At 44.5% G+C, this 12,996-nt stretch overlaps 1 protein-coding gene across 1 annotated transcript in view; it reads right to left on the reverse strand.

Moving 5' to 3' along the window:
- LOC8052907 (succinyl-CoA:3-ketoacid coenzyme A transferase 2, mitochondrial) overlaps window positions 1-10,944 on the reverse strand; it is a 90,791-nt gene extending 79,847 nt beyond the window's left edge. Inside the window, exon 1 of the mRNA XM_042286333.1 lies at window positions 10,845-10,944. Coding sequence (XP_042142267.1) covers window positions 10,845-10,944 — 100 coding nt within the window. The remainder of the gene's footprint in view (window positions 1-10,844) is intronic.
- Window positions 10,945-12,996: the final 2,052 nt, after the last annotated feature.

Genomic DNA, 12,996 nt, shown 5'->3' on the forward strand with positions numbered 1-12,996 from the left:
GAATCAGCCACATAGAAAACATCTCTTCTGATGTGCTGCGCTTTGTGATGGCAACCGAAACTTGCTCGCCGCCAAGTGGCGAAGCATAAAAGCCCACGTCAGAAATATACACGATGTCCACCCAGGTCTCTACACACACTGTGCCCAGGATGACCTCGGAGACAGGAAATGGCTCGTTCTTGTAAAGTACTTTTATGTGATCAAAACTCGAGCGTGCTTTTGTAAAATGTCTTGCATTCACTTCCAGCATAATTATTTATTTTACTCAGTTTTACCCTGCGATAGATGGCTGCAAATGCTACAGGCCATATTAGCCAGTCCAGCTCCAAATAAACTTGTACCCTGCGCATCTATCTATCCAGCCAGAAAGCCACATGGCATGCTCTCAGCATTTGGTTAGTTCTGATGGCTCGTAGTGTCCACAGTGGCTCACGTTAGAGTAAGAAACAGCACAGCTGTGCATCCCGTTGTGCGTAGACGCGCTCACTACATAGAAACACTGCAGTATAAAGCTGCAGAGAGCTTTGGGGCAACGATACTATACACGATAACGTGTCCTTCTTTTCCAACAGAAGTACTACTGTATGCCCACTTTTGATATAATGCATGGCTTCTGAAATGACTAAATTGTTAACAAGAGGGCTTACCCTACCGAAAAAAACAATATAGTCTGTACACTGAATTTCAGGTTTCAGCAAGAAATCCAGTTAGATTTCCTGTTCCATGATCCAGTTAGCGAAGAGTTATACTAGTTTTTTTTTCGGCAGTTTTGTGTCCGCATTTAGCTAGTGGGTCAATATTTCTCAAGTGACATAATTGGCACAGGAATTAATCCTCCCAGTCACATTGCTGGCTATACTGCCTGTCTAAAAAAATGGTATTAAAGTATTCTCTTGTAGCTTTTATACGGAAAATCGAATAACTATATATTAGAAAGTTTATTTCCCTTTCCAATGATTACAGGCACCGGGGCATAGGACAAGCTTTTTAGGTTATCATGGCACCACATCTACTCAAGGGTATTCGCCAGCTGCACCCTTCCCCACACATATTCAGCCTGGGATCCTTCCATAGTGTGTTAATCGGGATTGCGCCCAAGTCTGTGTCCTTCTTCCCTAACGGCATTCGTGCAAGGTTAGTGAAAAACATGCTCGTCTACAACGATTCATATTTACAAAAAATCCTCGGTTTATTTTTCTCATTCCAGAACAGAACTTGCAACCAACCTCTGCTGCGCCGTAATCGCGCGACGCAGCAGAAGCTGGTTGCACTATCTCTCCACGAGGCGCGGTGCTGCCGGGGCTGAGATGCGCTCCGATAGCAAACCGAAACTTAAAAACCCGTCGAATTTGTTCAGCTTTTCAGAAAGCCGTAAAATGCTTCGCGTGCCTTCTATCGTTCTGCATTTTGTTGATTTCGTGTTTTTCGATAGTGCTGATATATTTTATAATTTAAACCATGCCTTTAAACACAATATTAAAAGAGTTAATTATGCAAAAATAATTAACAACTTAATTATCCCGGACTTTAATCATTTTCATAAATGGGCCCCTGGCCCAGGACCGAAACGCCACAAGCCTTTTTTCGTTGCGATGAGTAGTTTTCGCAGGAGCGATTTAGCCTGCTTTTTCTGAAACACCCTGTATATCCTCATTGAACAACTTTCATACCATAGACTTCACCAGTATTTTGATGCCAAATATTTGAATTATTAAAACGATTTAGTCCAACGTTTGTAAGTTTGTAATGGACGCCCAGGAAAGCGTCTGTCCCGACAGAATGTTCGGTTGTATTGACTTCGTCCTCACAAAAGCATTGTCAGTGCCTGGTATGGGGCGCTGTGAGAATGCCCTGTCTTATACAATTCCTGTGCATAGATTCAATTTCACACTATGTCAACCTGCTGCTGAAAGAAACGTCGAACTGCTACAAAATGTGGCGATCGTTTACGGCAGCTTTCGCAGCAAACCCGTGAACTGCCGCCCCATCCATGAGCCGCTTGTTTCCGAGGCACTCGAAGGACGAGCTGGTTACACCAAGGAAGTCTAGGGTCGCCAAATTCTCGAACGGCACCACTCTATAGGTAAGGTGGTGCTCCTCTATACCCCTAGCTGATTGATGCTGACAGGAAGTCATATTGCCTTCATAAATATTTATTTGGACTCTGCAGTTAGATGGGAGAAACTTGATAATTTATATGCTACAGAACACAAACATACTTCAATTTCTTCTTCCTTATGCAATTTTACATAAAATAAGGTACATATACGCTTCACAGGCAACACCATATTAAAAGCAAAATATTACTGTCTGACACCTGCTATCGCCTAATCCAGCGTTTCCCACGAACTGCTATACAGCTACCCATCAAAAATAAAAAAGGCATGTTGTAAACATCGCCTCTTTCTTTTTTCGTAATTCAACAAGTCACTAGTGCAGAAAATGAAGGCTTATTTTACAGTTGATATAACTATATTCTGTGGCGCCTCAAGAATAGCAGGAGAGTGGACAGAAGGAAACCACTTCTCCTCGTTCGGATTGGTGGTTTTCTCATCTTCATTCCAGCGTTCATTGCAAATACGGAGGGTAAAGAGGGTGACTACTCCTGTTATTCTTGAGTTTAAAATACCACAAGTTACAAAAACCACCACAAAAAAGTAGGCCTGACCGTTCCGTGAGGGCTGAAGTGTCCTTGTTTCTTACTGCACGGTTTATAAACGCGAGGCTGGTGTTTGGATATTGCTACTCGTTCTTACGACTCGATGTGAAACTGCAACGAATGCTTCATTTTTATTAACGCCACCGCTAAGAAGTCAAGCTCTTGTAAGCTTGTTGCGGCATAGGCAGCGGAGACTCTCTCAGCTTCAGTACTCAAAAATAGGTACTCTCCTGTTATAACGGCCCAAACCCTGAAAGCGGTTCCAGTGAAAATTTCAGCCTCAAATTCTAAATTAATGTAATGTCTACGTATATTGAACCAAAAGGATGTCTAATTTAGGCAATCAAGTTGCACTGTCATTAGGGGAATTACTTATCGAATTGCCTAGCTGAAGGATAGCATTCGCGGTACCCTTGCTCACCTTCCCGAGATTCTACACAGCCACCTGCTGAATCTGTTGTGACCGAGGTAAGTTGAGCCTGATGTCGAGGAAAGAATTTGAGCTCTTTTGATCTGTAACGCATTATGATATTGTGCATAATCCCTTATCGAAGACAATTTAGGTAAAATCTAAAAATATATGTTAATGGCCTGTCTTGCCTTGAGAAGCAGTAACGAACAGTCCTAGATGATTTTTTTCATGAAAAGTGAGATACATGTTTTTCACGCAGTCTTCGTTTAGATATGACTGCAAACCGAAATTTTAACTCAGACTGGAGCAAGCCACACTGCTCTCATATTGTAAATAACATGGCACATTCATATTATATGAACGGCAACATGATTTACCAAACAAGCAGGCGTGCTCGAGCAAGGTCAGTGAATGCGAAATGGCGCTGACCGCACTGATGCCATTTGTTTGCTGCGCATGGAAAAGTAAAAAGAAGACAGAAGGTCGAAATGTCCACTGACATACAGCCTAAACTCATTTTAACAGACTTTTTTTAGTGGCTAAGATTTCCGCCTGTTGTAAAAGTACGCAGAATACAGAAAAAAATTAGAATCAATGGTACAGATAGGAAAACTTACCGAACTTTACAGATCAGTATGTTATGTTCGAATGTCTATTGTAACGCCTTTATACTATTGTAGCACTGTGTCGGCTAAGGCGAACAAGCGCTATCTAACTGCAGTGCTGGTTGTACCGTCTGTCTCCTACTAAAATTGCTTCATCTCTGTGACTTGATGCATCTAAATCTTTACGGGCTAGTTCAATAAAAATTTTAATTAAATTGGAAAGAAATTTTTTGGTCGTAGACTTTGTAGATGATATCAAACATTTGTGGTGTTTTCACAATGACAATATCCAAACGACTTTATTTTTTGGGGAATTTCAGACATCTCCCCTAGCTCTGTTACACCCCCTCCCCTCAACACAATGTGAACAGCATAATAGCTTCGACAAAGACTTTATGATAACTGTTTTCATATTGAAAGAAACTGTGATCTTCTGATGGAAATCTCTCCCTTATCTTGTGTATAGTACAGGCTGGGAGGAACTTTCATTGATTTTTGCCCAGGCGTCCCCAAAGCTAGTGCGCAAGTTTGCTATAGCTAATGTACCGGAACCTTCTGTTAACAAGGAGAAAAAAAAACTGCTTTTTCATATCATCCCAATCTTATTCAGCACTGTTAATTAAAAATTAAAACATCCCACTTGCTTGCGAGATGACCGCATCAACACTTGCATGTGCTCTCGGCATGCTGACGCTGTAAAAGAAGATAAAGCTAAACGTGCTGAGTTACAAGCACACAATGTTATAATACTTCGTATCACCTTAGCATGGACTATTACGCATATGCGTGTGATATGTTTCCTTTACGTAACGCCTCGGCGGCTGCCTGAGCGATCCCTCGGCGCGACGAAGTCCATGCACAGCCTTCGCAGTTGGTCCATGTTACAATAGGACGAAGAGTAGGTAGGACTTTACTTGCATCCGTAACCTCCGACGCCACAGACAGGCGTGTAACCTGTATGCAATGTTACCTCGTGGCCTCGTGGCGTACACCGAGGTCCTGGAGCGTGTGGGAGACAACGTAGGGCACGACGTCATCCACGAGTAGTGTCCACGCGAACATTCATTATAATGTGACCCCAGGACTGCTTCACGGTCGCTCCCGGAGTTTCGCGGCAGCAGACGCTCTCCAAGACGGTCGGCATCACCGCGCAACCTCCGCAGGTGCACCTATTAGAATGTTTGGATCAGCGACTACGCTCACTTGCAAGTTAATATATGGAGTGTATAACATAAATACACACCTTTTTGTCCACCCAAGTCGACCCGGTTACAGATGTTGATGGTCGGGGCTTGAAAGAGGTCTCGTCGAACCGCGCGCACCTTGCTGCTGTGAGCTTGCCCCGTCTCCGCTGTCTGTATCGCCGTCGGATAGTGACCGGTCTCATACTGGTCGGAGGTGAGTGTCCGCATAAGGCGAAAAACCGAAAAGTCGGCTGCGCTCAAATAAGCGCCGCTGAAGCTCGGCGAGGTCCAACCGATCGGGCATCTTGCATCTGAGGAAAGTGTCTGGTCGCCTGTGACTCATACGCGTGATGTCAGACACGCAGTCTGATGGGCACATCTAGCTGTTTGGTGTGCCCATCGTTTTACGCTCTTCCTTGCACATGCACGTGCTCGAAGCCCCCCGGTCTGGTTTCTCGCTGTACCGAACATGGCGGACGTACACTTTCCCTCGAAATTCTGTTTTGAGTGCTGGCAAAGGCACAGGCACGAAAGCCTGGTTATTGAAAGCTCCTTCTCCGTGCGAGTGCTTGCGCGAGCCGAAGGATTCCACAGAACTACACTTTCATGCCTCTGAACTTTGCCAGAGCCGAAGCCAACTGGTGAGACGTGCATGTTCTTCGGCGCCCCACTGGATGGTGCTGTGCATTTCTCATGTGGGCTATTAACCGCACCCGTACACTGTAGGAGCGGTAGGTAAAGTTACGTCCGGAGAAAGTCAGAATGAGACAAAATAAAAAACAAAACACGTGAGGCAAAAACAGTGGCGTTATATTTATATATCTGTGCCACCGACGGGAGTTTCTCTGCCTGGTGTAGTCGAGAGGCAACTGCACCGTAACCTGTCGTCGCTGCGTGAAAATTCGGGGTTAAATACGCACCACAGCTAAGCCTGTTTTTTTTTATGTCAATTTATGTTTTGCGCGTATTTCTTATTTTTTAACTGTGATTCTTTTTTACAAATCATCTACTAATAAGACTACGCCGTAAAATGCTATTATTCCTTGTTGAATCGACACATCAAACGAAAATAACTATCAAGCTGAGTTAATGCGCTAATAGAATAATTTCATAATGCTCATTAAAAGGAAGCCCAGCTACCAGCATCGGCAGGACCTGCATACAAACTGGGCGGTATAAAGCATCCTTTCTCCAGCAACTACACTTTTATGTATTTTTTGATCATACAGGGAGCTCCCGTCGACTCTCTTCAAAAACAGCCCCCCCCCCCCCCCCTTACACAGGTGTCTGTTTTAGCACTAACAAACATCGCAGCTGTGCCATTAGACCGATATCACCAACCATTTTCGTTTCGCCGCCCATGACGCAATGCATCGAGGGAACTTTCGTTTTCTGCACGTGGAAAAACCCCGCTGAAGCACTGCGGGTGCAGGGCACGAGACGGTACGAAGCGTCTTGAGAACATGCTGTCTGCCACCCTCACCTAAAGTTATGGCGGCGTCACACATACGCCGAACGCTTGGTGAGATCGGTCTAACCAGAAATTAAAAGCTTTCATAAAACAAGAAAGTTGTGGCGCGTTTCAAGCACGGAGCTTTCACGCCGCGACAGGTCCCGGCTCTGTTACCTCCCGACTGCAGCACACGGCAGAAGCTGCGTCGCTAATTTCATCTCAAGTTATTTTCCTTTTTTTTTTTTTTTTTTTTTGGAGGAGGTGGGGGCTTATATTGACTTTCCCCGACCGAAACATTACCTGGCTCTTCCAAAGTGTAAGGGTGCTGTAAGTTAATCTCGAATTGCAAGCCTTTGCGATCAGTTGATACGTGCGAAATCGAACCCCTGGGCTCGAAGCGACACAGGTGTATGTGCCATTAGGCAAGGGCACTGCGTACTTCCATGTCCCCATCGAGCTGGTCACGTGACGGAAAAAACCCTCATGGACGAAATCGCGGCCACAGCTGTGAGATGAGAAAACCGGCCCAGGGATGCGCGCAAAAATAAACTCGATTAGGTCAACAGCTGCCACCAGGGACGCTATATTTACAGTGGGGACATTATTGTTTCGTCACCACATTCTCTGTGAGCCACTGAAAAATCGTGACAACAAGCTGTTTTCAAAAGACAATTCTCGTGCACCGGCATTTTATGACGTCCATATCTAATCACTCTGCGCAAGCACCGATTATTTTTTAATAATCTCTGATTTCACAACCTTACAAATAGGCTGTGTTCATTTATTTTACACAAAACGATGTTTTACCAGCAAGAAATAGCAGGCAGCTATGTTTACGGGATCGTGGTGCCTCCAATTTATTGCATAACTTCAAGCTGTGCTGGCTATATTGGCGGTTCCACGCCCCATTGCCGGCGCTAGTGCTACGCGTGTTCGCGCACCGAGATCGCCATTAACATTAGGGGGAGGTTCTGTGACCAGTAGCGTATTGAAGGACTCTGCATCGGCTATTCCCTTTATTGCAGCGACTGGGCACGAGTCCTTGAATACGTTTTATATGAATGCGATCGAAACGCATCGAATCGCGCAGGGACCAATCGCACGGAGCTTGTCTTTGTATTTATTCTTCTTCTACTCATCTGCTACCAATCAAAATTGTCAAATTTCGATCCGGTGCGCTAGGGTCGCCTCCATATAAATGCAGGTGCCATCCGAACGCATGTCGAGCTGTTGATTGTCACCAGGCCAACTCGAATGCTCAAGCAATGCTTAAAAGTAAACATCTTCGACCGAAATCTGTCTGGTTTGGGGAGCAATTCGGAAAAAAGAAAACTCAAACCAAAAGTTCAGAAACAAAGAGTTCCCAACGTTTCGGGGTCGTCTTGACTTCTTCTTCAGGGGTGACTGAAAATGGAATGGGACAGCGCGAGCTTCGACCTCTCCTTCCTCTTCTACCGAGGTGATGTTTTGTGAACGTGACGCAGGCCATGGACGTAAATAGATGGTAAGGCAATGCTTCTATTAATTATATGAGTCACGTCTTAATATGGTCACCAATGGGATCTCTAAACTTGATCACGAAATCCTGGGGATCACATTGGTGACAACGCTAACAATGCAATCCCTGCGATTCCGTCATTAGGTTTTGGCGAAGTAGATACCGAAAGAAAACGTCAATTTGTATGCTTCTAACTACGCGGCGACAAGAAGGCGCATTGGTAAGTCACGTGGCCTGCAAGCAAACTTGGGTTCCACTTGCGCAAGTAAGCTAGTGTAAAGTGAAAAAACATGCACACCTAATATCCTTGCCCCTACTGTCCTTCCACGGCCCCATTAATGTTGTAAACTTCGCTGATAAAACTACTTAAATATTAGATTTTCTTAATAATTTAGGTTGTGTGGATATTTACACAGCGTGTAGTTGGTCAGCCATTTCAAATTTGCGACAAATCACTCGCTGTAGATGAGCAATTCAGCCAGTGCAGTACAACCGCTAGCCTGGGGTCTTTAACGTGCACCAGGCAGTAGTGACACACGACCGCACGCCGGTACGATGCTCATCCAGATCGAAACGGGCAGGGGTGGGGATTGAGACCAAAATCCCTGGGTTCTGCAGCGGAAGCTTTCGCTCCGCGTGCTTTTAGCTGGTATGCACTGGCCCCCTCGGCCACCGATCCCCCAAGATTTTTCTTCATATGCGTCTTCCGCGTGTTATTATGAGCTGTAGCTTGAATGAGTGCATATATCTTTTTTTTTTTTTTTTGCAATTAGGGCGCTTCAGACAGTTGAGCGCAAAGAAAGCGCCGTGACCTTGTCAATCTGTCTGTGCGTTTCCGATTGAGAGTGAATTCTTACCTCGCTCTGACTTACGGTGAAACGAAGTCAACGCGGCACGTTTGCCACTGCACACATGAAGAAAGTTGGAGCTAGCTCAACTTTTCTGCGGGGAGTTACGTTAAACATGGATTGGGCAAAACACTTTCGAACGTATGTCAAAATACAAAAACAAAATGCATAAACAAAAGGGTGTTAAGTTACAAACGCCATTACATTTAAAAAGGTAGTTAAATGTAAAAAAGAAATACAATAAGATGTATTTTATCATCGTAAAAAAGCATCTGGTTCCAATATTCTGACATCTGCGACTAACGGCTTGCCCGGAGTACGGAAACTTTTATACTAAGGCTGATATAACCCACGCACTTTATGTTCACTATGGAGCGCTTAATTGAGACTTTGAACTGGAGTGCGAAAGTAAGAGAAGGATCTGATGGTGCCCAGGAATGCCAACAATTCGATTAATTGTTAGTGAAGTCATAAATACCGTAAAGTTCCGTGTATTTTGCGGCGTAAGGAAGTCAGTATAATATGTCTAATTCCTTTACTTAAGAACTAATATGTAATATACAAGTCTGCAGGTTTGACGATGTCAAGTTTATATACCACCCGGGAGCCACCAAGAAAGCCCTAAAAAACTTAAAGGAAAACCTGTAAACAAGTCACATAATTTTTTTTTGCGAATTCTTCTGTTATTTTTTCAGATTACGTGGTGATATATCTCTTTAATAATCGTATTAGATGTCAATATGTCTAATAATACAGACAAACGGTGTTTCGGTAATATATGGCGTTATCTGTAATTAGTGTTTAATGAGCTATGAGCATGGCTATATCCTCACTTACACACTTTCAGGTGTTTTATTTATATTTTTAAACATACTCCCTGGTCTCAAACAGCTTTTACGGCAATCTGACATCAAGACAACGGGTTGAGATTGGACGTATCTATGGCCAACTATTAATGTCATTCGTCACTACGGTGCGAGTGTACACGCAGCAATTAATTTCTAGTTTTTACGCAAAGTAATTTTAGGAAAAGGTGATAGTATTTCGTTGGTGAGTTTTCTCAACCTTTATGATCTCATTCCGAGTCACAAGTTTATATTTCCATTTAAACCGAATAACCATCCACATGTCTCGCTTATGTCTAAAATTCAGCATCGCTATAACGAAGTTTATCTCCCTGAAATAGACATATATGTTCATAATTTCTCGGAAAAAATAAAATACAGGTAGCGTTTCCTGTTTTGTGTTGCTTGCATTCGTGTTTTTTTTTTAAAGAGTATATTATTTTTAGTTCCACATTGATCGAATGTACGGCCTTGTGTCGTTTTGATTGTAGTGCCCACAATCTGTGAAGGCGAAATGGTTCAAAGTTTTAATGTAATGGGTCAATGCCTTAGTCTATATTTTTAGTGTTTCAATAAATAGGCCTTTATGGCTGTTTCGCAACACTAGCGGAACAATAAATTATTAATATTATTATTAATATTATTATTGCCAAGGCTTGTGGCACGTCTTGTAACGAGTGTACCAAAGTGGACAGACCAGAGGCCGGCCTCACACCACAGTGCAATCCTAACTCGTTTCACGACCTTTCAAGATCTGCTTGTACGTTGCACGAGTGCGGGCGGACATACTCAAGCTATGCCTTGTTCCCTAATTTTAATATCTACAGTTCGTGAGATTAACATACAACAAAAAATTAAGAACTCTTCTACGCCGGTTTCTAATTGGTGTACGAGAGTTCTTTGTTGTTTTTGTTTAATTCTGAAGTAACCTCGAGTGCGGGGCTAGTTACTCCGGAGTGAGTTTAAAGATGGCAGAGATTTCGGTGCGTTCCAGTTTCCCTTCTAGATATTACGCTTGGTGTAAATTTATCCTCAGTTTGAAGCGTGCCAGATGCCCCGTGTAGGTTTGCCAGGTTAACCCACAAATTTCACTTCGACGACCGGTTTTCCATTCGGTTTCCGCTAGATACCCTGCTCATAGCCAGGGCCTGGTTAGGCCCGAAGCTATGACGGCCATGTCACGCAATGGTTCTCATTGTTTTCTTAGTCTGTATTGTAGCTTTATGAGCGTGGCGGCCTTTGAGCAATTAAAATCAAAGCAATAAACTAATGAATATATCTGCCATTATAGTTTTCTAGGGCTAAGACGCACGAATTAAGAGTGTGCGAAAGTTACTGACCTCCAAGAAAAACCGTGGATCCACTTTTGATGTTTTTGACAGCTTCATCCGCTGATGTGTAGATGCACAACCTTCTGATTGGTCTGGTCGAGCGACTCATCTGTGTTGAAAAGCAAAATGGAAGTTGCGAGGCCCAAATCTGTTTTATAACGTCGAGAGTTGCTATCTGATCATAATGGAGAAACAGCGCAAAACAGAAAAAACAAAAACACGGGCGGATGTAAACACGTTTGTCCCGTAAACAGGACGAACGTGGTTAACACGAGAAGGACCGGATGTAAAAACGATTAAACTTAAGTAACGCCGAGAGTGGGGTTAATTGGTATTCGCTCATCATAATGTAGAAACAACGCAAAAAACACGGACGGAACAAAACAAACACATGAACAGGGCGCATGATGCTGACACAGCAGGGGCCCGATGTCAAAGAAATAAACTGAAGTAACGTCGAGCGTTGGGGTAGTTGGTATTCGTTGGTAATTATGGAGAAAGAGCGTACGAACAGGAACGGAGCAGAAGAAACAAGCAATCAGGGCAAACACTGCACAGGAAGGGCCGGATGTAAAATTAAAAAAAGAAAACTGGAGTAACGTCGAGGGAATTCTGCTAGTTGGTATACCAACTAGCCCAGCTCTTTTATGATTAACGAATATATTGGTTGATGATATTGTAGAAAGAGTTATCGCCTTGCATCCGTGTACCTTCTGCTCCGTCCGTGTTTTTTCCCCGGTCGGCTTTACGGAAACCATGCCCCCCCCCCCCCTTTTTTTTTTCGGCCCCTGGTCCACTGCCCAGCGAAAGGCCAACTGGCCCTTTTGTCTCATAACTAGTTGACACGGGCCTGTTTAAGCCCGATTTTTTTTTTTTCTCTTTTACGCTCTTCAAACTTTGCTCTTGGGCCAGTGGCAGGCCGAAACTTCAGTGGCAAGTTCCCCTCAAACCGATTGATATGTACTATCTTGATCACAGTTACCGGGAACGCCGGAGCGCGTGGCAGCGGGCACTATCAGAGCGCTCTACCGGACTGGCGCGCAACTGCTGCGCATGCGCAGCGCGCGTGCGGCGAGATTATATTCTCGTCGCGCGCATCACGTCATCTGAGCGCTCGTTTGTCGTCTGCTACGCGCGTCGTCTGCTACGTGTATCGTCTGCTACGCCTGTCGTCTGCTACGTATGTCGTCTGCTACGCCTGTCGTCTGCAACGCGCCTCGCCTGCTACGTGTGCTGTCTGCTACGTGTGTTGTCTGCTACGTGTGTTGTCTGCTACGTGTGTTGTCTGCTACGACTGTTGTCTACCATGCGCATGCTACTGGTGATAGCAAGAACTTTGGCATACCCGAAAGGTGGTGAACCCTAAAATGAAAGCTCCTCCAATGTGCTCATCTGCTTTCCTGGTTTAGTTTCAGTATTTGTTAAAGCAAATAAACATTGTGACTTTTTTTCTTCTCGCGTCAGTCTGCGCCAGCTTCGCCGACCCCGCTTCCTGTGAAGTCTAGAGCTATCTCGGGCGCGGTGATCATAAACTAATTGTCGGCCAGCGCGTCTGCATCATTAATTAACGTGGTCCTGACTTTGATAACTGCATTTATAGTTTGTGGTTCTTGTCTTCCTTATTGTTATTGCCTTTTGGCCTGTGATAGATGTGTGTTGGTGACTGTGGGGTGCAGACGTCTAAGATTTCTGCCCATAAAGTTTGCTGCAGCCAATTTCTGTAACGACGACGTTGTGTCAGTAGTGTCGGGTAAGAAAAGTGCAAACTTTATTGCTGATGTAAAGTTGAATGGCTGCTACCTGCAGTCAAAGAAAAATCAAGTCAACTAAAACAGGCTCAATAACGGGTCATATGCCCGTTTAGCTCGACTACAGCCGCCATCCTTGGCGGCAGCGAGTCGTAAAGACTTGACACGAAAGACGCGTCTCCTTTCAAACGTTCCCATTTTGCTTGGACCGCGTCCCACAGCTGGTCTTCTGTGGCGGAATAAATAGGAGTCCGCAACATGGCCGCCTTCATTCGGCCCCACACGTTCTCAATGATGTTGAGGTCCGCGCCCTTCGGAACCCATGGCAACTACTCTATGCCGCACTGCCGCAAGTGGTCCTTCACGGTGCGCGCAGTGTGGACGGGCGCTAGATCTTGATGAAAAAGGAAGTT

Source organism: Ixodes scapularis, unplaced genomic scaffold (genome assembly GCF_016920785.2).
Source record: "Ixodes scapularis isolate PalLabHiFi unplaced genomic scaffold, ASM1692078v2 PGA_scaffold7__128_contigs__length_106722199, whole genome shotgun sequence".
NCBI lineage: Eukaryota > Metazoa > Arthropoda > Arachnida > Ixodida > Ixodidae > Ixodes > Ixodes scapularis.